Source organism: Alosa alosa, chromosome 3 (genome assembly GCF_017589495.1).
Source record: "Alosa alosa isolate M-15738 ecotype Scorff River chromosome 3, AALO_Geno_1.1, whole genome shotgun sequence".
Classification (NCBI taxonomy): domain Eukaryota; kingdom Metazoa; phylum Chordata; class Actinopteri; order Clupeiformes; family Clupeidae; genus Alosa; species Alosa alosa.
In genome coordinates, this window is record NC_063191.1 from 37627126 (window position 1) to 37653821 (window position 26696).

General features: G+C 40.3%; 1 protein-coding gene across 2 annotated transcripts; it reads left to right on the forward strand.

Annotated features, from left to right (window-relative positions):
• Positions 1-1783: 1783 nt before the first annotated feature.
• LOC125291967 (E3 ubiquitin-protein ligase TRIM35-like) lies at positions 1784-25506 on the forward strand. 2 transcript variants are annotated; one of them, XM_048239026.1, is made up of 6 exons: positions 1784-2337; positions 2427-2510; positions 2632-2841; positions 3065-3087; positions 3175-3293; positions 24766-25506. In XM_048239026.1, the coding sequence occupies exons 1-6, from the start codon at positions 1933-1935 to the stop codon at positions 25311-25313; spliced, it is 1389 nt and encodes a 462-aa protein (XP_048094983.1). In that variant the 5' UTR covers positions 1784-1932; the 3' UTR covers positions 25314-25506. The 2 variants fall into 2 exon arrangements, with proteins under 2 accessions (XP_048094983.1, XP_048094984.1); XM_048239027.1 differs by lacking the exon at positions 2427-2510.
• Positions 25507-26696: the final 1190 nt, after the last annotated feature.

Here is a 26696-nt window from a genome sequence, read left to right on the forward strand (position 1 = left end):
AATAAAAGGGTGAATTTTCACGATGAAATTGGCCATACATGGTGTCAAATGAAAGCTCAGAGACTGTAGTATCGGGATGTGGTGTAATATCTCACGGCAAATCATGTGTGAGCAATGGGTATCAAATCTAGTGCACACATTGTAAAATATGAAATATAGCTCATGGAAAGAAGAAAAAGAAAAGCCCCCACACAAGTGCAATATGAACCGATTTATTTGACAGAAAGCATGTTGTATCATTTACTTATAGATTGGTCGACAATGGAGTCACCAGAAAAAAAGGCTTTTATTCGTCTGTGAGGAGTAGCCTACATGTTCGTCTGCTACTAGGCAAATGCCAGTGTCATCGCGTATTTGCAGTCAGCACTGCCCCCTGTCGGTAGAAAATTGCAATATTTAAGGTGGAATGGAAACTTGACTACGCCGCATTCTGAATGTGCGGCCAACTTCAGCTTCGTGATCTAAGCCAGAGACTTTCTAATGAGGAGACACAGCACTCAAAAAATACTCCATAGAAATGCATGGGGCTAGTTTGTCACGCCAATATGGCCGTTGTCTACACATATCCCACCCCTTCCTCGGCAAACCGTCGACATGTGAATACATTGAGCCAATCATATGGTGTGTTGTGAAGACATCGTGCCAATCATGTGTTGTGATCTCGGTTGGTGTCGTGAAGCCTTGCGCACGCGCAGTTCGACCCAAAGACTGTGCCCGATGAGTGCCCATAAAACGTTGGTATATGGCTGCCGAGTGGAGGGACTTTCCTAAAAGGACTTTGTCTAAGCTGATCTAACATCTAGGCCTACTTCCCTAACATGGGCTGATACTACATAGCCTAGGCCAGTCATTACTTCTATAATCATGGGGCAACGCTTTGGGCGAACTCGATGTTCATAAACGAAACAGGCATGAGAAGGGAGATGATTTTCTGTCGATTTAACGAAACCGAGTTTGCCATCGTTGCGCAAGTCGCCCAATTTCTCGCTATAGGCTTAGTTGTTAGACAATATTTTCTGTCGCTAGGGATGGCCAAAATTAGTCGCTAAATCTAGCAACAAAGTCACTAAATTGTCAACACTGAGCACTGACAAGTCTAGACCAAGAAAGTGACTTGGATAGACTTCCAGGTCACAGAAATCGGAACAAATAAATATCAAAATCAGTTTCGGCCCTGAAGCCATTTTTTAAACGTTATACTTTTGATCTGACCATGAAATCAAAAACCTGGAAAGCAATGTGTTATTTGTTTGTTTATCACATTCATAAACAAATATTGAAATAACAAGTCATTTTTGTCGTTTTTGATTCTCAATTGAATATCAAATGAACGAATGATACACGGACAGGAGTTTTGTTTTCAAATAGCCTAACTAGCCTAAGGGCTCCTATTTGGTTTTAAAGTTAATTTGAAAATGAGTTCGTTTTCCCTCAAATCTATAGGTGAAATCTTGGTCAGCTGTTTTACCTGAAGTGCCTTTTCCTCCGAGCTTGTAGCCCCAACGTGATGTTAGAACATTTAAGGGTTTGTTGTAATATTAGGTGAGACGCAAACCCACTTAGCTGTGATGTAACGCTATGGCAGAATCATAAATGCGTATCGGTCTTATAAATTAGGCCTAGCCTACTTTAGTGTTTAACTTTGGACATGTAGACTGCTGCCTGTACCGCACATAACCATTTGTGTCCCACCCCTTGGCAATAGGGGGCGCTACATGCAACACCTCTCGGCACTCTACCCATAATACCTTCCGCGCGCTAGCTACTTCTGTGATTGGGTGTCAGAGATAAATGTGGTTTCCCGAACGTAGGATAGTCCAAACAGACATTCTCTGGTCCAAAACACTCCTAAACGCAAGGAAATCTTTGGCAAGACTAATAACAAGACTTTGGAAATTAATAACCAGTACCTCAGTGCCGTAAACTCAGAATATGGCTTCCAAACATGGTTTCACAGAAGAGGACTTTTCTTGCCCTGTGTGCCGAGACGTCTTCAAGAATCCTGTAATCATGAAATGTAGTCACAGTGTGTGTAAAGCCTGTCTGGATCGATTCTGGGAAACTAAAGGACACAGAGAATGTCCTGTGTGTCGGAAACGATCCTCCAACTCGACCCCACCTTCAAACTTAGCTTTAAAGAACTTGTGTGAGACCTTCCTACAGGAGAGAAATCTGAGAGCTTTAGCAGCGGCGCAACTCTGCACACTGCACAACCAAAAGCTCGAGGTCTTCTGCGCGGAGGACTTGCAGCCTGGGTGTGCGGCGTGCAGAGACTCAGCGGAACATTCGAGTCACAACTTTACTCCCATAGATGGAATGACAACAGGGGAATATAAAGTAAATTAAGCCTATCCGTGAAAGTTCAATGACTGTGAATGTGACACTGCTGCTGCATGACTGACTGACTAGTTTTCTTAATATTTCAGGAGAAAATGCACACACTTCTGGATAAGATCAAGACATATCGTTATAGTGCAGTGACTTGGGAAGTAATGGCAAAACACATTAAGGTAAAGACAAGACTCGAGGAAACACTCAAAATCAAACTATTTTTACTGGACAATGGATATAGCTTATAGTTAGTTAGCTTAGATTATATAGCCTTGACATGATTATATGCTCTTTCTTAAGACACAGGCCCAAAACACAGAGAATCAGATCAAGGTGGAGTTTGAGAAGCTTCACCAGTTTCTACGCAATGAAGAGAAAGCCAGGATATCTGCAGTGAGGGAGGAAGAGGAGCAGAAGAGTCAGATGATGAAGGAGAGGATCTCCACTCCCCCAGCCACAGTCAGAGCCATAGCAGAGCAGATGGAAGCTGATGACATCACTTTTTTACAGGTCGACTATCACAATGTGTCTTTGATCTTAAAGCTATGCAACACTTTGCTAATATATATATATATATAGGCTACATGCTTCTACAATGTGTTTGTGTGTGCTCTGACGTATTATTCAACTCCTTCACCAGTAAATAAATCAATCTGACTTTTTGTCTTTGCTTATTTATTAAATGTGATGTATTTACAATAGTAGTTTTGAATACATCTCCTTCATTTCACAGAACTACAAGAGCACAATGGAAAGGTGAGTGATCTCCCTCTTGTCTCTCTCTTTTCTCTGTGGTTCTGAACCCAAACCCACAGCAGCACTGACTCCTGAATGTTATTCCAGAGCCCAGTGCACACTGCAGGATCTGAAGGGGGTTTCGGGAGCTCTGATCAATGTGGCAAAGCACCTGGGCAACCTGAAGTTCAGAGTCTGGGAGAAGATGCAGGATATTGTTCACTACAGTGAGTACACATCCACACACACACTTACACTCATGGATGGATGAATGCATAGATAGATAGATAGATAGATAGGCCTACTTTATCCTGTGGGAGAGACTGGAATGAATAATGAACAGTTAGACATGATGTCCCAAATCTACAGGTTGTATAAGGAACAGTAGAGACATGATGTCCCAAATCTACAGGTTGTATAAGGGACATTCCACATGGTTATGGTTATGGATTTGGCAGACGCCTTTGTCCAAAGCGACACACAAATACAAAACAACATAATATTTAACAGGGAACAGATTAGAATGTAATGGTAAGAATAGAATAGTAATAATAAACAACAATATCAATTCAATCAATAGCCTAATAAAAATAAGCAATGACAATGAGGGGAAAAGCAATAATAAAACAATAATGTCCATTCAATCAATAATATGACATGGTAAGACTACATTAAGGAGAATATCAATAATAAACAATAATGTCAAATGAATCAACAGCCTAATGAAAATAAAACAATATTATACAAACCATAACACATAAGCGCTTAAACAACTAAGTACATGTTGAACAGGAATGTCTTTAGACCCCTCTTAAACGACCCAAAACTACCACAGGAACGGAGAGCACTGGGCAACTCATTCCACCAACATGGAACCACTGAGGAATAGAGTCTTGAATTAGACCTAGTTTTTATGACTGGTCGACATAACAGACGCTCATCAGAAGACCGCAGTGGGCGGTTGGGGATGTAAGGCTTGATTATTGAATTAAAATAACTAGGAGCAGATCCAGTCAGTGTCTATAGGCCAAAGTGAGAGATTTAAATTGAATTCTGGCTACTATAGGAAGCCAATGGAGAGTAACTAGGATAGGAGTCCTCTTTGGCTGATTGAAGACCAGGCGTGCTCCAGCATTCTGAATCAGCTGTAATGATCTTATTACACAAGCGGGTAAGCCAGCTAATAGTGAATTATAATAGTCCATCTTAGAGATGACCATGGTCTGAACAAGAAGTTGTGTGGAATCTTGTGTCAGATAAGATCTTCCTAATGTTGTAAAGCATAGACCGACATGATTTTGCAATAGAAGCTACATGCTCAGAGAAGTTAAGTCTGTCATCAATTACAACGCCCAAGTTTCGTGCCGATCTAGTTGGGGTCAGTGAAGTTGAGTCAAACTGAATGTTAATCTGTTGGGGAATAGCTGTTTTTGCTGGAAACACCAAAAACTCTGTTTTTGAGAGATTAAGATGAAGGTGCCGATCTTTCATCCAGGCTGAAATATCCTTAAGGCATGCAGAAATCCGGTGGGAAATGCTAGAGTCATCAGGTGGGAAAGACCGGTAAAGTTGAGTGTCGTGACGTAACAGTGATAGTCAAATCCTAAGGAAGTGGTGTAAATAGAGAAAAGCAAGGGTCCTAATACTGATTCCTGAGGCACACCTGTGGTGAGGGTCATGAGACTTCGATACCTGTCCCTGTCAAGACACGTTGAAAGAACGCCCTTTAAGGTAAGATTCAAACCAGTCAAGAGCTTTATTCCTGAAATTCCCAGTTCAGATAGTATAGAAAGGAGAATGTCATGGTTAACAGTATCAAAGGCTGCAGATAAATCTAGTAGAATTAATACTGATGACTGAGCAGAGGACTTAGCTACTCTCAATGCTTCAGTCACAGACAGAAGAGCAGTTTCAGTAGAATGACCACTCTTGAAACCAGACTGCATAGGGTCTAGTAGATTATTCTGATGAAGAAAGTCACAAACTTGCTTGAAGACCACTTTCTCCAAAACCTTTGACAAGAAAGGAAGAAGGGAGACAGGCCTGTAGTTCTTCACCTCAGTTGGATTAAGTGTACTTTTCTTTAGCAGAGGTGTAACCCTAGCCTGTTTAAAAGAATAAGGAACTATTCCAGAACTGAGTGAAGCATTAAATACATGTGTGACTGCTGGTAGAACACATGAAGTCCTAAAATTACAGGTTGTATAATGGACATTCCACATGATGTCCTAAAGCTACAGGTTGTATAAGGGACATTCCACATGATGTCCTAAAGCTACAGGTTGTATGAGGGACATTCCATGTCAAATCAGACAAAATGATTTTGGGAATGAGGGCTACCTGAAGACCCGAAACCATATGGAGGGCTACTCATTTAAAACAAACATACCCTCACCCCTTTTTTGCGAGGGTAGTCCTAAATAATAGGCCTATGTGATTTTTACTTTTAAATTATCACTATTGTGCAGGCCTATACGTCTTTATATATTAAGCAACTGTATTTTCAAATTTAATATCAATAACCTATCCCCAACATACTTACAGCACACTGTCCCCCCCCCAACACACAGCACATTGTCTCATGAGAAAGCTTCTCCAACACACATATTGCACACTGCCCTCTCCCCACATACACAGCACACTATCCCATCTCCCCTGTCATCCCCCCAACACACACACCAAGACCCCTGGCAGTTGGGTTAGCCCCTTGAGCCGTGGATCTGCCCAAGGTTTCTTCCTTGGTAAGGGAGTTTTTCCTTGCCCCTGTTGCTCTTGGGTGCTCCTTGTTGGTGCCCCCAATTCCTCCCCCACCTTTCTTATGCAGCCCTTGCCACTTAATCTACTAAACCCTCTTCTACTGCACTTTTTTACCCCCACTTTGCACAAATAGGCTGACACCAGACATAATTTCATTGCATTTCTTACTTCCAGTAACTATATGCATGTGACCATAAACTTCCTTGTATCCTTGTAACACCACCCTAACATATGAAAACTCCTTTTAAAGTTATTGCACACCTGAAATGATCCATGATCTGACAAAAAAGGGTAATGCACAGTCCTGCTCAGTCATGCATGCTATAACATTTTCAGCGCTATTATACGGCAGTTGCCTACGGAGGAGAAAAGGCCTGTGAGCTAAAGCAATTGTTTTTCAGTCCTTGAACAATCATGCAAGAACCGTATTTGACGAACATGGAATGGCCACAGAACTTTTGCAAAGATATGTTTCCATTGGCTACACCAGACGAGCAAGTTTTTTCCCCCTTTACTGTCTATGCATGCGAGCAGCGTGTATGCGCTCCGCTTCCGTTGTTGTTTAAAGATTGAATGGGAAATGGATTTGGAGCCAAAGGCTAAAATGTAACGCAGCTACAATTTGTAAGGTATCACCAATATCAATTTAATGTTACAGATGTATGGCTATATACATTCTTAAAATGGTTCTGGTCTAGACTTAAATATCTATTGAAAACTTCACAATGGAGCGTGTTTTTAGAGCGTTATCTGCAGGCGACCTGTTGGCTATTTATAGAAAGTGCGCTGGGGGCGCCTCATAGCCGTCCCACGGGCTACCTGGTGCCCACGGGCACCGTGTTGGAGACCACCGGTCTACCTAATATTTAGGTCCCAAAACTAAGACCTGTAAAATACTTTTGTTAAATTTCAGTGTTTGCATACATTTATTTTTTTACTCTTGATTTTGTATCATTTTTACACTCTCAGTAATGCCTTATCTTGGAGGCCATGTTTGGACATTACTATCTTGAAATGGATTATGCCCAGCCTACTCAACCTTTGTAGGGTGGAGGACAGACATGTTTTCAGTATGACTGGACCATTAACAGTTTGTACTGCATGCCCATTAGTTTTATAAGGCCCTATATATGAAACAAAGTGCAAAACTGGTGACATTAAGAGTAGTATAAACTTGTTTTGTGTAGCTCTGCTACAACAACACATTGGTACCAACAGACAACAGCTTTAAGAGAAAGAGAGGAGGATAAATGGATGGATGGATTGATGGATGAACAGACAGATACGTTGTGGATAAAGAGTGAGATTCATGCTAGAGTTTTGTTGACTCTGACAATTCCCCAAGACCTTCCTTCTGTGGGTAAACTCCCTCAACTAACTTCTTTCCAAAGAAAGTAATGAGTACTAATTACCAAATAATTGTAGGTGCCATCGGATAAAATGATGAACATTTACACATTACTCAGTGTTCAGCTGCTGAGCACACACACAACTCAGTGTGTGTATGTGTATGAATACATCTAAAAGGTGAACATATGGCTTTAAAAGTCCTCACCAATATAATCCAAAGAATTAAGTTTCTAGATAGAAAAGCTGTTTTCTGGCTAGTTCAGTCCTTTGTGTGCTAGCTGGAATGCTTGTTCAAAGTCATTTGACTATGCCACCATCTCATGGTACACAGGCTTAACGCAACACCTTAAAAAACAAATTGCTTTGCTCAAAATAGATTCATGATTCAAGATTCACAATAGGACATTCTGCCCACTTTAAAGAGCATAACAGGTTGACAGTTGAAAAGAGAATCAATTGTATAAAGATGCTGCTCATATGAAAATTAGTAAGAATATGGTTCCAACGTATTTTACCAATTATTTTTCACCGATTTGTAGCTACCATACAGGAGGTACCTCAACTAATTTTATTCCCTTCCGTTTCAAAAGCCTAATGAATGTCTTGAATGTCTGTGTATAAAGTCAAATAATTGCGACATATGCTAAGAACAAGCTAAAGCTGGCTGCTTGGGAGTCCGCATCAATGGGGCCTAGGCATTTGTCAGCAAAGCCTTTATATGTCTATAGTAGTATAATAGAATTTCTGATATGTTGCTGATTGGATCATAAACGGCAACAAAGGGGAATGACTGACTCTTCTCTAATAACTATTACATGTTATTTTCTATATTTCTGATATGTTGCTGATTGGATCATAAACGGCCACAGCAATGAAGAAAAGTGAAAGTGATTGATAATGACTGACACTCTATTATTGTGTTACATGCTCCAAATGTAAAGCACTTTAAGCTGCATTCTGTGTATGAAAGGTGCTATACAAATAAAGCTTATTATTACAGTGCATGAAAATGCACTGTACTGTTCTTCCTAGGCAACTTCTTCTTCTTATTATTATTCCGCTTACCACTTTTTCCGTACGCAATTTCTCTTGAACAGTTTAACTTAGAAACTTCATTCAAACTTTGTAACGTAGGTCTTCAAACAGATCGGGTTGGTATGACTTTTCAACTTTGAAACTTTTATACTTTTTAAACTATTAAAGAAAAACTTTTTAAAATCCCCATAGACTTAACATTGCCGATTGACACATCATAATGGGCTGTTAAGCAATTAGAATCCTATGGCAGGTGTTCAGGCCACCTGCAGCCTCAGGCTTTAAGCATACAATCTGGGTCAATTAAGACTACACATCCTATTCAACTGTTTCCTCTGCCCAAAACTGTTTCAAAATAAAAGTCCTCACTACAATAATCCACTGTTAAACAATGTAACCCATTAAACTACTGAACTTTTTACATTCAACTTTTAAACGGTCTACTTTTAAACTATCATTAAACTATCTATCTATTAAACTAGCTTTCTATCAACAACTTTTAAACTATCTACATTCAACTTTTAACTTTTAAACTATATACATTCACTAGCTGTCTATCAACAACTTTTAACTTGTCATCAACTGTCAACACTTTTCATCAACTATGACTCCTACCCACTGTAGCTAGTTAGCATGGTTAGCAAAGTTAGCATGTTAGCATTGCTAGCATTGTTAGCATTTTTAGCAAAACTGCTAAAAATGATTAGCTAGGTTAGCTAAGTAACATGGTTAACATAGTTAGCATGTTAGTTAGCATAGTTAGCATAACTACTAAAAATGATAAGCTTGGTTAACTAAGTCACATGGTTAACATAGTTAGCATTGCTAGCATAGTTAGATTAGTTTTAGCAAAACTGCTAGAAAATGTTTAGCAAAACTGCTAGAAAATGTTAGTTAAGTTGGCTAAGTAGTATGGTTAGCATGTTAGCATTGCTAGCACTACTATAAAACATTAGCTAAGTAGCATGGTTAGCAAAATTACAAATCTTAGCATAACTGCTAGCAAACATTAGAGCCATTCCAACTTTCAGTTATCGTCAAATATCTACCTATACACAGCCGTTAAACTATTTGAATATCAACATTCATTCAACTTCCAGTCTGTCAACAACTTTTAAACTATTTACCTTCAACTTTTAAACGGTCTACTTTTAAACTATCTATTAAACTAGCTGTCTATCAACAACTTTTAAACTATCTACTGTCTATCAACAACTTTTAAACTATCTACATTCAGCTTTTAAACAGTCTACTTTTAAACTATCAACTTTTATTAAGCTATGCAACCACCATGTCTATCCTAGCATCACCGTAGTAACCATCTCTGTATTATCTGTTTTAACTATACATGATATTTTACATCACAACTTTAGCATTTTCATGCACTGGTAATTCCTTGGAATTGCATTTCTAGTTATTATTATTATTATTATTATTATAATGGACAAAAACTCTTCTACACAACAGCAGTGCAGTGGAATAATTTGCCCACTTGTCTGAAATTGAGTGCCTTAGCTAGTATGCTCAGAATGTTTTTAAAGAAATGCTAACTTAAAGATGCTCTAAGCGATGATGGGTAATGTCACTTCTGTTGACTTTCAAACAAAACAGAGAGCTAGCTCCCTCCGTCCCGTGCAGCTCTCCTAAACGCGCATTTCGTCTGTGATTTGCTGGAACAGTTTATGTTTTTATGGGCTAGGTTTGCCCAGGTTGTTTTTGTTGCCGTTTTTGGAGCCAGGGCTGCCCCCCCCCCCCCCCCCTACATACACAGCACATTATTTCATCAGGAAGCTTCTCCAACACACATCCCCAACATACTTACAGCACACTGCCCCCCCCCCCAATACACAGCACATTATCTCATGAGGAAGCTTCTCCAACACACATATTGCACACTGCCCTCTCCCCACATACACAGCACACTATCCCATCTCCCATGGTCATCCCCCCAACACACACACCAAGACCCCTGGCAGTTGGGTTAGCCCCTTGAGCCGTGGATCTGCCCAAGGTTTCTTCCTTAGTAAGGGAGTTTTTCCTTGCCCCTGTTATTGTTTGCGCAGCCTACAGTAAGTAGGTTTTAGTGAGTTAGGAGTCCTCTAGACTTCTTTTCAGCTGTCTCAGAGGTGGAAAGTTGCGTTCGTTGGGGGCACGGCCTGATTAACAATTCATAGACCCTTGGAACAAATGTCTGATGGCCCCCCCCTGCCCCCCAGCCAACGTGAATCGGGCGGTCAGTTAATAGGCCTATCGTGAAGATTTGTATTGCCATTTAAGGCACGAGCACATCTGTGAGGCCAAGCCTCACCAAGTAGCCCGTTTGTTTACAACTAACATTACATTTAATTAAACTGCTTATAGGCTATGCCGAAATAGTTTCAACATTTTGAATATCAGTGTCGGTTGAATTAGGAAATGCCTTATGGCTGAAAGCTGCTTGGGATCCCCCTGTCAAGCAATAACCATACAAAAAGTTAAAAACAGATGACATGATGCGCGTCACTGACATAATGCGCAAATAATATAGCCTAGATATTCCAACATTACATTACATTACATTTGTAATTTATACAAATACAAATACAAATGTATAAAAATACATTTGCAATATATTTGAATACATGTGTTTATTTTAGAGGGGATATTCGAATGTCATTTTTGAGCAATTTTGACAGCCCTAGTCCACTGTAGGCTACGCCAATCGTCTATTAACACCTTCCACCTAACCCCGGTGAGTAGGGGTCGCTATAATGCGTGTGAAATAGCACCATTGAGTAGCCTATGCGAAATAGCCTTAACCCTCTAGGCGCCACGGTCGAGTTTACTCGACAAGATGCGGTACTGAATAAAACGGCCGATTTAGTCAAATAGGGTATCATATTTCGTTCGACCTCCACTCCACTAGATGGCAGACATGTCATACGTCATCCCCGAGTTGAAAAAACGACATGCTTTAAACAAAACTTTCTAGCTACAGTGCATTGAATCAGTGCGTGAAACACCGGAGCTAGTGTGCGTGTGAGCCACTTTGTCAGAGCGATATTGTCAACGTCAGCGAGTATTTGCATTAGATTATCGTCTAATGGCATCAAAAAAGTTTACCTGAAATTAAGTGTTGGGTCTTCTATTCGCGGACCCTGATTCTGAAGGGGAATATCTGCCTTCAGAAAATGGCGGTGATTCGTTTAGTGAGGGCTTCAGATCGTCCCCTGCCTTGCAATGATGCAGCTGGACAAAGTGAGAGTTTACTCCATAGTTTAGCTTACACCAAGCACAAGCGTTGAATCGTTTGCCCAATGTCACTGGTGGGAATAATGTTTCACGGGTTGGTGTTCATCAGGAAGTTAGCAGGGTGTTAGTGGTGTGGCTTAACGAGGCTGGAGGTAGCCTAATATCCATAGCGCCAGCTTCTGTCTTCTGAGCGTGTGCCTCTCCGCAATCGCGGCGACAGTAACGTGGTGGAGCCTTTGTCTAATGTCACTGGGTATGTTAGACGAGGCAGTGTGGGGAGTCGCAATGAGAATGACAGTAGGCCTAGTCCGAAGGCCAAATTCTCTCCACTTTCGGCGAGCGCAGGCAGATCTGGCCATGCTGCTTCGCAAACAGGAGCAGAGGTGGTGACATGGGGCAGGAGAGCCATTAGGCCATGCATAGTCAATCACAAGATGATGGGAATGCCGGCCCTGTATGGATAGGATATGGATATGGATAGTCATTATCTCTACAGCAAAAGGCCTGCTACATAAAAAAAAAAATTGTCAGCCATTTATTAGTAATGATTTACACTGTTGATTATCTATTTCCCTGACCATTTAGGACATGTGTTCTTTTTTGTGTGTTCATGTCCTTGTGATGTGTGTGTCTTTGTCAGCTAAGAAAAAACAACAACAAAAAACATCAACAAAAACAACAAAAAGAAAACAAATACTAACATTGTCTCTTGTCTTGTCTCGTCATCTCACGAGATGATCTGTGCCTTGCCATGGCAAGTGAGCTTTTGAACTAAACAGGTCTTGTCTACTTGTGTTTGTGTGTCATCTGAATAATATATATGTGCCCCATACATGGAATCAGAGTGCCTACTGTATGTAGTAAATGGAAAATCTTTACAGCAAAAGGCCAGCCTACCGCTACATGCAGTTGGTTTGTTTCTGCCATTTATTAGTAATGATTTATACAGTTTGTTTACTACTTACTATTTACCTGAGCATTCAGTATTGTCCAATATAGCATACAGAAGGTGAGGGACATTTTGGGGGAAAAGAAGTGGTGCATTTTATCATTCAAAAAATTCTATAATCCAAGATGGCCGCCACCATATGACGTCATAATATGCAAATTAGATATAAACATTTAATCTCTACATAAACTTTGGGTCATCCTTAATATTTCTCTAATTTACAGAAAGTCTCTATCTCTTATCACTTTTAAGATATAGCCTTTTGAAATGAAGATGTCAAAATCGAACGTTTCGAAAAAAAAACCTCTGGCGCCTAAAGGGTTAAAATCTTTCCGGTGTTGTGTGCCTTCTGGTTTCTCCACCTTTTTTCAAGTCAATAAACATTCTTAATTTTCGAATGTCTTTGTCAGGGAACATCTGACTTTTAAAAAACATAGGTCTGGTAGTCACTCAGACAAGGAGTTATAAGATAAAGGCAAAACCATTTGTGTCACCTAATGCAGTTCAGTGAATTAGCAAGATACCATCAGAAGGCAACAATCATAAAGCACAGTGCGCGCTGTCTGCATGTTGTAGGCTAGATTAGCGTGAGTTCTTTCTATCTGCTTTACTTTTGTGAGTTGCGACCACCTAGGCTATGTTATAGATGTTCTATGAGGTACGAGTGTTTAGCTGTGTCACAAAACAATAAGCTTTGTCAGACTACTTTTAAAATGATATTCAGGGCTAGGGCTGGGATAAACGATTATTTTTTAAATGATTAATCTAGCGATTATTTTTTCGATGCATCAATTAATCTAACGATTCATTTTTTCAGTCAGATTCGATTTCGATTATCTCCCCATTAATTCACTAATAGCAACTTATACATGTTTATTTACACATCTGAATGAAAAAAACATGAATTATTTAACATTGCAATATATGTTTATTGCTCTTAAGATTCCAAAATAAAAGACTATACAAGTGCAAAGTAATGCATTCTTAGTCAGAGGTAGCATTCAATAAAGTTCAGTAGTGTATGTCTAATTGAGTGCCTGTCATTTTAAGACGTTCGTGTGGGAATCCTTGCAATTAACATTAAAACGTTCCACATACTAGACTCACCCGACCGGTAGCGCGACAATGTGATGTCACAGAAGCCAGAACCATTTATACTGGCGTGTAGGTGGTCCACGACACTAGTTGCAATATTCTCCTGAACAGAGGTGTCGCTGTTGTGAAAAGATTAACGCTAACTACGTTACACAGCAGAAGAAGCTGCATTAAGAAACACTAGTAGCAGAGAATGTAAACGGGCTCTGCTATTAGCTAGCCTCTGTGATGGTACTTCAGACTTTGGTTGCTACTATTCACAACTACCACCATCATTATCATCTAGTTTCCAAGGTGTGCTTGGGTAGATAGATAGATGGATATATAGATAGATACTTTAGTCATCCCGAGGGAAATTTTAATCATTTAAACAGTTTAGTTAGCTGGCTAGCTAGCTAGCAGCTGGCTGAGTTTGTGTAATTTCCTGAAGTGGAAAGAGATTTTGTTCAGGCCTTAACAGATATCCTTTGTTTGAAAATAAATCGTTTCTATTCTTTCCTCTTAATTCCATGTGTTGCAACTCTCGCTGGTAACTTTGTTAACTTATCCAGCAAACTATTAAAATTTCACGACTGTAACAAAACACTGCAACTCTCGCTTGCCCTCGAACTAGTCCATCTTCCTGTTTCCACTTTGTTGCGCTCGTCGGGAAAAAAAATGAGTGGTGCGCTACCTCGCTGCCTCGCTGCCTCGCTGCCTACCGCTTCAAGGCTACCTGCGTGCTACCTGGCTAAAAGCCTGGCGCGCCCAGCAAGATCTACGCCATTTTGATCGCCACCTCGTTGCTACCTGGCTAAAAGCGGTGGTAAAACCTGCTACCTGGCTAAAAAGCCTCGCGCTGCCTCGCTACCTCATTTTGCCTCGCTACCTCGCTACCTCGTCTACCTGGCTAAAAGCCTGGCGGCCGCCAGCAAGATATCGTCATTTTGGCGTCCGGTGTCGGGCTGTGGCGCCAACAAGATCACGTCATTTTGGCGTCCGCGACGTGCTGGCTAAAGCCTGGCGCTACCAGCAAGATATCGCCATTTTGGCGGGTGTCGTGCTACCTGGCTAAAAGCCTGGCGCGCCAGCAAGATCTACGTCATTTTGACGTCACGGTGTCGTGCTACCTGGCTAAAAGCCTGGCGCGCCAGCAAGATCTACGTCATTTTGACGTCACGGTGTCGTGCTACCTGGCTAAAAGCCTGGCGCGCCAGCAATATCTACGTCATTTTGACATCACGGTGTCGCGCTACCGGTCGGGTGCGTCGAGTATGTAGAAGCCCTAACACAGTTAAAAGGCTGCTGATGTGTGGATGCAATTCATAATGTAGTAAGTTCAAATAATGGTTCGTATATTGAAAATATTTAGCAGCACACGTTATGCTTGACGAATCGACGCTCATATTTTGCGTCGACGTCATCGATTACGTCGACGCGTTGTCCCAGCCCTATTCAGGGCTATATACATTTTAAACATTCGGGGCTGAAGACCCGATAAAGCCTTGCGTTAATTCCTGACACTTCCCACCTGAAGAATTTTCATACGAGAGACACTCTCATTGGTGGTTAGTATATGAAGTAGGGAATTGACAGCAACATATCCAATCACATTATGAGATGCTGAATTTAACATAAACTGCAATGTTTGATTTTAAATGAATGTAAATTTAGCCAGGACTGTAAGCTGGCACACGTGGGTGCTCGATGTTTTCAGTGGGTACCCGAGAGACGGAGCACCCACGTTATCGGCGCCTATGACAAGCGTATCTCGCAGTTGCATCCATTACAAACAAACATGCAATGTGAACGTCTGGGATTGGTAGTCTAGTCGTGATTTCATGAACCCAGAAATGTTGAGTATCCTAAAGTTTTATTACAGAAATGTCATCTATAGGCCTAGTGGGTGGAATTCAACTTGGTTGCCTAAAGTTGCACTTTGGGCAATTTGCATAATTAGCATAAATAGGCAATTAAGGCGAGGCAGTACAGGTGAATAGGGTAAAAAATGTAAATAATAGATATCACCATGAAACTTTCTGAGTTGGATAGCGGATAGTGTGATAAAGCCAGGCTCAAAATTGTTTTTCCAAGGTAAACACGTGTTCCACTAAAGTGCATTTTACTCCGGATAATTCCTTTAACCAAATATTTCTTTATTAGGGCAGGGCAGGCATATTTCTGGCTATTAAATTATTTCTAAACCAGTCTGCTAAAGTCTGTAGTGAAGTCTGTGTAGGGTTTTCCAGCTCCATTTCTTTTTACGAGACACCCTGCTCACTTGAGACCTCTGCCGGTTGTTGCAGCGTCGTTGCAGCGTCACTGGAAAAATACAAATTAAAGTCGCGTGATTCCGCGTGATAATGCGCGCCGACCGCGAGGGAAGCTGGCCAAGTCGAAGCACTGCCCACTGTATACATGTAATGTGATGCAAAGTATAGAAAGGGGATGAAATATACAGAGACAAGAAATATAGTGCAATGTAGACAGTAGTATACAGTTGATTTACAGAAGGTGGTTTAGAGTAATATGAAGTATTCCTTTATTCCTTTATTCTGAGATACATCTGAGATACAGATGCTCTCAAAACAATCCTAGGCTCTCAAAATAATCCCAAACAGACATAAGGTCTTTATAGAGCAAATCCATATAGATTATTTGTCAAATAAACCAGTAAAACATAATTAGGGGATGGAATATATAACATTCACACTCATAGCTCATATTTTTTTTAAATAAATCAGTGAAAAAGTATCCTGACAAACAAGCAGCATTTTAATGCCTTGGTCATATTTCATAATTTCAATTCTTCTGTAGGTTACCTGATAGCCCAGTTTGAGAGGCAAGGCGGCGTGACATTATTTATTTTTGCAGCCAATCACTGCTGTCATTTTATTTTATTGATTTGATCTCAGTCATAGAAGCTAAATTCGAAGGCAGGCCACAGGTAAAATCCAACGAACCACATTCACCCCGCATGTCAATAGTTGAATAGCCCTCTCCTAGTGCTTTTGAGATATTGCCACTACTCCAACACTGAAAGGCACTGTTAGAATGCTTGGATCAACCCATAGTCCGGCAGCCAAATGCCATAATTTAGGTGAACCTGGTTTTGTGGGTTAAAGTTTTTTTTTTTGCTGTTTCTTGTTGCCAAGGGGTAACTCAATAAGATTAGAGAGGGTGCCCGGTGATATCCCTTGAGCAATTCTCGATATTCAGCCTTTCTTGTTCAATGTGTTGAATATAAGGCGAGGCACTACAGGTGAATAGGGTAAAAAAATTAACTAGCACATATCACTATGAAACTTCCCCAGTTGATTACTTACATTAATATGAAAAAAAAAAAATGTATTGCACGTTTTCTGTAATTTAATGTTTAAATATGCAAATTAGGCATGATCTAATTAAATATGTGCTGATTTGCATAAAAAAGCTAAATCTGAACATTGGATAAAGCCAGGTTCAAAATTACTTTTTCATTGTGTTGACATATTAGATGAAAAGTATTTGACACAGGGAATTATGGATATCTCTTAGTTATTCAGTAAGTCAGAAAATACTGCCAATAGCCTTAAAAAAACTATTTTCGCCATGTTCTTAGGAATAACATTTCATAAATCAGGCTAGGAATAATATATCAACAAACCCCTCTGTAAAAGCCATCTGAATATGGTAGGTATAAGACTGGAAAGTTTGGTGTATGTAAGTGCTTCTGATTTCATTCTCAGAGTGGGTGAGGAAACTCATCCAAGTGCTAGCATCTCTCACTAGCACATCAGGTGTTGGGAGGGAGGTTTACTTACTAAGTAAGTAACTGAGTGTTCTAACTGGTAGCATCATCACCTGGTATGGGAACTCCACAGTTAGAGATTGTAGTACTCTGCAGAGAGTAGTGCGCTCAGCTGAACGTACTATAAAAACTCAACTCCCTGTTCTACAAGATATCTATTCCAGAAGAGTACTCCTAAGAGCCCAAAAGATTCTGAAGGACTCTTCTCATCCTAACAATGGATTATTCCTACCGCTGAAATCAAGAAGACGCCTATGTAGTCACAAAGACAGAACTGAGAGACTCAGGAGAAGTTTTTATCCCCAGGCCATCCGAACTCTGAACTCACACTATACTGACTTTGCACACATTCACTCCTCAGCACTCTCAAACATTTCCCAACTCTGAACTCACACTATACTGACTTTGCACTCATTCACTCCTCAGCACTCATGACCCCCCCCCACACACACACACACCCACACACACCTACAAGACTTTTAGCACTTTTACATCCCTCTCCCTATGCTACAGACCTTTTATTTATTTTCTTATTTCATCACACGTCAAAACACACACACACACACACACACACACACACACACACACACACATCTGACTTTCTCCAACTTTTGCACACTTTTTATTTATTATTTTTGATTTCTCCTCCATCTACCCATGTCCTTGATTGCCTAGCCTTTCTGCCCCCCCCCCCACCCCACCCCCATCCCCAACACACACACTTACATCATCACTGTCATCACTTCACATACATACAGCACTCCTCTACATACTTGCTGCACACTGCCCCCTACATACATACACAGCACATTATTTCATCAGGAAGCTTCTCCAACACACATCCCCAACATACTTACAGCACACTGCCCCCCACCCCCAATACACAGCACATTGTCTCATGAGGAAGCCATGCAACACACATATTGCACACTGCCCTCTCCCCACATACACAGCACACTATCCCATCTCCCTGTCATCCCCCAATACACACACCAAGACCCTGGCAGTTGGGTTAGCCCCTTGAGCCGTGGATCTGCCCAAGGTTTCTTCCTTGGTAAGGGGAGTTTTTCCTTGCCCTGTTGCTCTTGGGTGCTCCTTGTTGGTGCCCCCCACCCAATCCTCCCCACCTTTTTTTATGCAGCCCTTGCCACTTAATCTACTAAACCCCTCTTCTACTGCACTTTTACCCCATTAATGCACAAATAGGCTGACACCAGACATAATTTCACTGCATTTCTTACTTCCAGTAACTATATGCATGTGACAATAAACTTCCTTGTATCCTTGTACTACACAGCTATGTAACTGACTACTTTTAGCCTGCACTGCCCTCTTTTAGCTGATGTACTTTAGCTCTGTACTACTGTTCTAGTTTCCATAAAATATACATTTATTTTTTATTCTTTATCGCAGTAGTAGTCTATGCTCAGAGCCTAACCTCGTCATTCAAAAAAAGAATATTCATTTTTAAGTATTGATCCATAGACATGCATTAAAATACTAAGGCCTAATAATACACACAGGTCAGTCTGACTAATTAAAAACAAAATTATTTAAAAAAAATTCCAGGCTTGATTTTTGATTCCACTCAACTGAAATATTTAAATTCCCATCCCTATAGTTGACATAGTGTATATACAGGGCTTAAAATTCATTTTTCAAAATGGGGGGGAATTCCCCCCTTAGGTTATTCATGTAGGGGGGATTTACACACAATTTGGGGGGAGGGGGGTCGATTCTGATACCAAGTCAAGAATTGCGATTTCAATACTTCGATACTTTTTTAAAAAGTGTTTGATTTTGGGGCCCCCACCACCCTGGCGTCATCAGTAATATATATACTGTAGTGGGATCATTCACAACAGTGGACATCCTAGATTCTGCTTGACTCTCTCCACACACACAAACACACACTGAAAATGATAGCTTATGTGATATGTTTCTATCATATATTTTTTGAATTCATATAGAGTGTATTTATTTAATAATGCATTTTTTTTTAAAGTATAGCATTTTACTAGTAATTACTAGTAGCTAAACATATTTAGTAATTTGAATGCCTCATATTGACGTTTAACCTATAACACTTAGGCATATCTTTAATGTGGTGTGTAGGTCCAATTGAGTGCACATTGCTGATGAGTAGGTGTAATTGAGTGCCTGTCACTTTAAGAAAATACGTGAGATTAATTCTATGGAGTAATTAGCCCCCCCCTTCAACCTGACGGTTTTAGGCTATAGTTAAGCTAGTGAATAAAAGTTGTGCACAGTCGCGGTATGTGTATGCAAATCATTATGTTTTCTATGTCATTAGATACAATAAATGTTGAAAAAACTAACATGTCGAAGACAATCTTTCTGGGATCAAGTGTTGACGTGACCTGACTGAGCTAGCAGGATAGTTACCAAGGAGCTCTTTCCAGATGTAAAGTTTGCCATGGTAGCGTAGCCTATTTGCGTAAAAGCGCAAAGTGGTTCTTTCTCTCTCTCTCTCTCCGTGTGTGTGTCGCGTCTGCATGAGGCTATGTTCAATTCAACTTCGGTAGTTGATCAGTCCGGTCAATAGCACCGCATTCACGCCACTTAATGATTAGGCTATATTAACATCATCAGACAGGCTGTAAAAGTGTATGCGGGAATTTCTCGCATTATGATGGCTAGAGTTGCGGGACTTGAACAAATTATGCGCAATACCCGCAATCCCGCAGTGAAATTTAAGCCCTGTATATATATACTTGGATATTAAAGTGAGTTTTTAGTTTGGTACAGAGTTCACATTCATGGAGCCTGAAACCGAGGAATGCTACTTCAGTTGGAAATTCAACTGCTATTTGAAGAAGGATTCATTGATTCGTTACTGAGCCCAACCAGTCTATCAGAAAATGTCAAATTTGCACCAGACTCCATTTTGGAGATGATCAGATGTGGCTGCAAGAGTGAAACCCCTTGTAGCTCTAAGATGCAGTTTCCAGGTTAATGGTGTGCCCTGGACAATGTACTGTAGGATGTTTAAGAACAAATGAGCCAGAACTGCTCAAAACTAATACTAGAGGAAATGTGTACATGTATGTGTTCTGAATTATTACAGGAGATATCTGAAATTATTAATTCATTATTTGACATAGAAAAGGGTTACATTTTCCCAATTTGAATGCATGAAGTATTGTCTGAAAACTATCACACGGCAAACTGTTTTTAGTACATTCTATTTGAGTTGATTTGCTTTTGATATGTGTACTCACCTTGAAATGAGAGGTATTACCTATTTTTTTCATGATTTCGGCACATAGGGCTTTAGGGGTTAATATATGAAATTGCCCATGGGATATCACTGGGCACCTTCCTAAATATTAAAGAGCCACCCCAATCAATAAGTCTAAGCAAAAATAAATGAATAAATAACTGACAAAGCCAGGTCTGACCCCATGACTGGCGTTATCTGAAATACAGAAATGCATTAATTGATATGAGTAGGCCTACTCACCTTGAAATTAGAGGTATTTCCTATTTTGTTTTTCTTAATTTTGGAACATTGGGCTTTTTTCATATTTAAACATTAAATTACAGAAAACTTGTAATACATTTTTTTTTCTCTTCATATTAATGTAAGTTATCAACTGGGTTTTTTTCTCTTCATATTAATGTAAGTTATCAACTGGGGAAGTTTCATAGTGATATCTGCTAGTTACATTTTTTACCCTATTCACCTGAAGAGTCTCGCCTTATATTCAGCACATTGAACAAGAAAGGGTTAATATATGAAATTGCTCAAGGGATATCACTGGGCACCCTCCTAAATCTTAGAGCTACCCCTAGTCTACAAGATTCTGCAAAAAAAAAAAACTTTAACCGACAAAACCAGGTCTGACCCCATGGCTGCCGGACTACCAGGTTCAGCATAGCGTATGCCACTGTCTGCTCACGTTGCTGACGGGACCAGGGCAAGCACACTTTCGTAGTTCCCGCCGGAAATGCAGTCTAGTGGTTATAGTTATCGTTCTTGATGTGAACAGCCTTTTACAATGTACCATTTAATAATTACACTGCATGAAAATCAGGGCTCCGAACCGGTTCAAGGAACGAAAACGAAAACCGTAAACGAACGGAATTTTACGGAATTTTACGAGGAGCGGAAACGAAAACAGAATGGTCTTCAACTGTTCCGGAACAGAAACGTTATTCTGAAATCCACAAAACCGGTTAATAACGTTTTTTTTTTCGTTCTCTATATATTTTATAAAATTTCAAAATTACAAAAGCATATCCTATGTCAGGGAGACTATTTCCGGTTGTGCGAAAAACAAGCCCACATCTACACTGTTAATGTGAGCTAACAAGCCGCTATGTAGCCAACTACTGTAGGCAAACAGCCTAATAATTTGATTTCTGCAGTTTGAAAAAAAAAAAAAAACGAATAAATGTACCTTTGGTCCAAATGTGTATATTTTGTCTTGCTGTTGTAATGTAACCTATCCGTCTGGCACTTCGGATCTTAGGCCAGCTCGTAGCGTAGGCTACTGAAACTGATTTGGAAGTTGTTTGTAGCCTATGCGTAATAGCCTATTTTGCCTGTCCACGCCTTGTCGTTTTAAAGTCGGAATTATAGCCTATTCTATGTAGAAGAGTTAAACGGGAAATTTGAGATGGGCCTTGTCAGCAACAGACAGGTTCGTTTATAAACAGGGTTGGATAATCCATATGGATAAAACTTAGGCTACAACCAGGATTCCGCCTGTGATGTATTATTTTTGGGCATAGCTACGGTATAGGCTAAATCAAGGGGAAATAATGAGTATGTCTATTCTAAGGTAAAGTCCACAAAAATAGACTTGATAGGCCCGTCAAACACTGCCGGAACTTTAAGAACGAACGATATGTTGGTGGCGGAACGCATGCAAGAACGAAAACGTTAAACATAGGCCTACCTGAACCGTTCGGAATGGAACGTTTGAAAAATAATTTCGTTTTCAAGCCCTGATGAAAATGCACTGTACTGTTCTTCCTAGGCAACTTCAACTTATTATTATTCCGCTTACCACTTTTTCCGTACGCAATTTCTCTTGAACTTAACTTTAACTTAACTTTAACTTAGAAACTTCATTCAAACTTTGTAACGTAGGTCTTCAAACGGACCAAGCTGCTATGTCTTTTCAACTTTGAAACTTTTATACTTTTTAAACTATTAAAGAAAAACTTTTTAAAAATCCCCATAGACTTAACATTGTGATTGTGACATCACAATACGGCTATTAAGCAATTAGAATCCTATGCCAGGTGTTCAGGCCACCTGCAGCCTCAGGCTTTAAGCATACAATCTGGGTCAATTAAGACTACACATCCTATTCAACTGTTTCCTCTGCCCAAAACTGTTTCAAAATAAAAGTCCTCACTACAATAATTCACTGTTAAACAATTTAACCCATTAAACTACTGAACTTTTTACATTCAACTTTTAAACGGTTTACTTTTAAACTATCATTGAACTATCTATCTATTAAACTAGCTGTCTATCAACAACTTTTAACTTGTCATCAACTATGTCAACACTTGTCATCAACTATGACTCCTACCCACTGTAGTTAGTTAGCATAGTTAACATAGTTAGCATAGTTAGCATTTTTAGCAAAACTGCTAGAAAACATTAGCTAAGTTAGCTAAGTAGAATGGTTAGCATGGTTAGCAGGTTAGCATTGTTAACATTTTTAGCAAAACTGCTAGAAAACATTAGCTAAGTTAGCTTAGTAGCATGGTTAGCATGTTAGCATTGCTAACATTATTAACATTTTAAACAAAACTGCTAGAAAACATTAGCTAAGTTAGCTAAGTAGAATGGTTAGCATAGTTAGCATTTTAGCATGGTTATCAGGTTAGCATTGTTAACATTTTTAGCAAAACTGCTAGAAAACATTAGCTAAGTTAGCTTAGTAGCATAGTTAGCATGTTAGCATAGTTAGCACAGTTAATAGTTTTAGTAAAACTGCTAGAAAACATTAGATAAGTTAGCTAAGTAGCATAGTTAGCATGTTAGCATTTTAGCAAAACTGCTAGAAAACATTAGTTAAGTTAGCTAAGTAGCATGGTTAACATTGTTACCATAGTTAAAATTGTTAGCATAAGTGCTAGCAAACATTAGAGCCATTCCAACTTTTAGTTATCGTCAAATATCTACCTATACACAGCCATTAAACTATTTGAATATCAACATTCATTAAACTTTCAGTCTGTCAACAACTTTTAAACTATTTACATTCAACTTTTAAACAGTCTACTCTTAAACTATCTATCTATTAAACTAGCTGTCTATCAACAACTGTTAAACTATCTACATTCAACTTTTAAACGGTCTACTTTTAAACTACCATTAAACCATCTATCTACTAAACTAGCTGTCTATCAACAACTTTTAAACTATCTACATTCAACGGTCTACTTTTAAACTATCAACTTTTATTAAGCTATGCAACCACCATGTCTATCCTAGCATCACCGTAGTAACCATCTCTGTATTATCTATTTTAAAAGTACATGTATAGTACATGATATTTTACATCATAACTTTTCCATTTCCATGCACTGGTAATTCCTTGGAATTGCATTTCTAGTTAATCTTCTAATTGTGCTTTTCAAGACAGTTGTGCATAATGTAATGGCCAACTCGTTCCCAAACCCAAACATAAAGAGGGACACAGACAACAAGGTTCAAAGCAAATAATACTTTATTGAATTAAAGTTAAACAGTGTTACCACATAGAAAACGTTTAGGGGGAAATTACAGGGTGTGGTGGGGTGCGAGTGTGGATGCAATGTAGGCGTCAGTAGGTCAGACAGACTAAACGAGAAGACCAAGAAAACAGAGACATAGAGAGATATGGAATAAGGGAGAGTGCAAAGTGCAAGAGAATCAAAACAGGTGCTTGCATGAAAGAAGAAAAGTGCCTAATGGGAAAGAGAGGACCGCCTCTTAAAGAGCTGCACCTGGTGACACCCGATGCACTTAATGAACCTGTCCCAATCCAACCCTGCCCGTGCACTGACATGGGATGACCTGAGGAGTGCACAGGTGGTCGTAACAATATGTACGTAACAATTAATATGTACGTAATACGTAACAATTAATCAATTAGAGGTGCAGATGAGCAGGCCAAGCTGATGAGGACGCCATGTACTCGTCACAACATGTCTACCCTGCTGCCTTAGCCTGGTTAGCATGGGTACTGCTGCCTTAGCCTGGTTAGCATGGGTACTGCTGTCTTAGCCTGGTTAGCATGGGTACCTGGTTACTATGGGTACTGCTGCCTTAGCATGGGTACTGCTGCCTGCGGTTTATAGGTGATTTGTACTGTCTTTGCTGTTTTTGTCCTGTTGTTGCTTTTTTTTTTTCTTTTTTATCAAGACTCCTGTGGCCCAGGGCCACAATGGAAATTTTTATGTATTTATTCTCTGTGCTGCTGAGTCCTATGGGCTTTTGAAAATCATAAAATAAACTCAATCCGTCAATTTGTTCTCTCTGCAGCTCCTGTGACTCTGGATCCCAACACTGCACAACCAGAACTCATCCTGTCTGAGGATCTGACCAGTGTGATATGGGGTGAGGGGAAACAGCAGCTTCCTGATAACCCAGAGAGATTTGATTTCTATCCTAATGTCCTGGCATCAGAGGGCTTTGACTCTGGGACTCACTGCTGGGATGTGGATGTCAGGGATGTCATGGACTGGACTGTAGGAGTGGTGGAAGAGCCCCTCGAGAGGAAGGGAGGCTCACCCTCTAAGACTGGACACTGTTCTGTGGAATGTCGGTTTGGTACAGAATACGCAGCCTATTCTCCCACACAGGATCACCCTCACCGTGATATAGAGCAGACGCCACAGAGGATCAGAGTGCAGCTGGACTGTGACCGAGGAACGGTGGCATTCTCTGACCCTGATAATAACACACACCTGTACACTCTCACACACATGTTCACTAAGAGAGTGTTTCCGTACTTTCAGTCTCTCTGTAATATCTCTCCTCTGGTTATCTTACCAATGCAGGCCTCAGTGAGAGTAGAGCAGCTTAGCTAGAGCAACCTGTTCCATGATGCCAAGAGCTCCTATGAGTCTATGGCTCTGATGTGCAGGCTTTGCGTTCTTATTTCATACATTCTCAGTTGCTTCATTACCATGTTCAGTCCTCAGTAAGCGTGAATCGGCTCAGTTAGAGCTACTGACAGTGTCTCGGTCTCAAACAGAGAACAAATAAACTTCCTTCAAGTTATAACATGACTGATTTTATTTAATCTATTTTTTTTAAATGATCAAAATTCTTCCCACAGAGGTAACTTTCGTCATGTTTTACATAAAAGCTACTAGCATGATCTATACATACTTGCGTACTTACTGTATATACACATTCATACATGGACACATGATGGCATGTAAAGATTTAACATTAGTTAGCGTTCATTAATTTATTCACCTAGATGACAGTGCTTGTACACAGTGCTGTCATCCTTAAGCTACTGGACATGTTGTCCACACACTGTATCAGTGGAATGGTCCTGTCACTGTGGTGTCCATACTGCATCAGTAAAGTGGTCCTGTCACTGTGTCTGACCACATCGCTCCATTCTCCAGGCATTCATCCTGCTCATCAACCTGAGTCATGATGCCAAGAACTCCAATGAGCGTATCAGTCTGATGTGCAGGCTTGGTGTGCTGATTTCCTACATTCACATCACTACCAAAGCACAGAGTGACCTTTAACACTGGTGCTGACCACCCCCCCCCACCCCACACCCACACACACACACACACACACTCTAATGCATTAGTGGGGTTCTGCAGTATTGGGGTTCTGCTCTCTCCAATGTTAGTGGGGTTCTGCAGTATTGGGGTTCTGCTCTCTCCAATGTTAGTGGGGTTCTGCAGTATTGGGGTTCTGCTCTCTCTCAATGTTAGTGGGGTTCTGCAGTATTGGGGTTCTGCTCTCTCTCTAATGTTAGTGGGGTTCTGCAGTATTGGGGTTCTGCTCTCTCCAATGTTAGTGGGGTTCTGCAGTATTGGGGTTCTGCTCTCTCCAATGTTAGTGGGGTTCTGCAGTATTGGGGTTCTGCTCTCTCTCAATGTTAGTGGGGTTCTGCTCTCTCTAATGTTAGTGGGGTTCTGCTCTCTCTCTAATGTTAGTGGGGTTCTGCAGTATTGGGGTTCTGCTCTCTCCAATGTTAGTGGGGTTCTGCAGTATTGGGGTTCTGCTCTCTCTCTAATGTTAGTGGGGTTCTGCTCTCTCTAATGTTAGTGGGGTTCTGCAGTATTGGGGTTCTGCTCTCTCCAATGTTAGTGGGGTTCTGCAGTATTGGGGTTCTGCTCTCTCTCTAATGTTAGTGGGGTTCTGCTCTCTCTAATGTTAGTGGGGTTCTGCTCTCTCTCTAATGTTAGTGGGGTTCTGCAGTATTGGGGTTCTGCTCT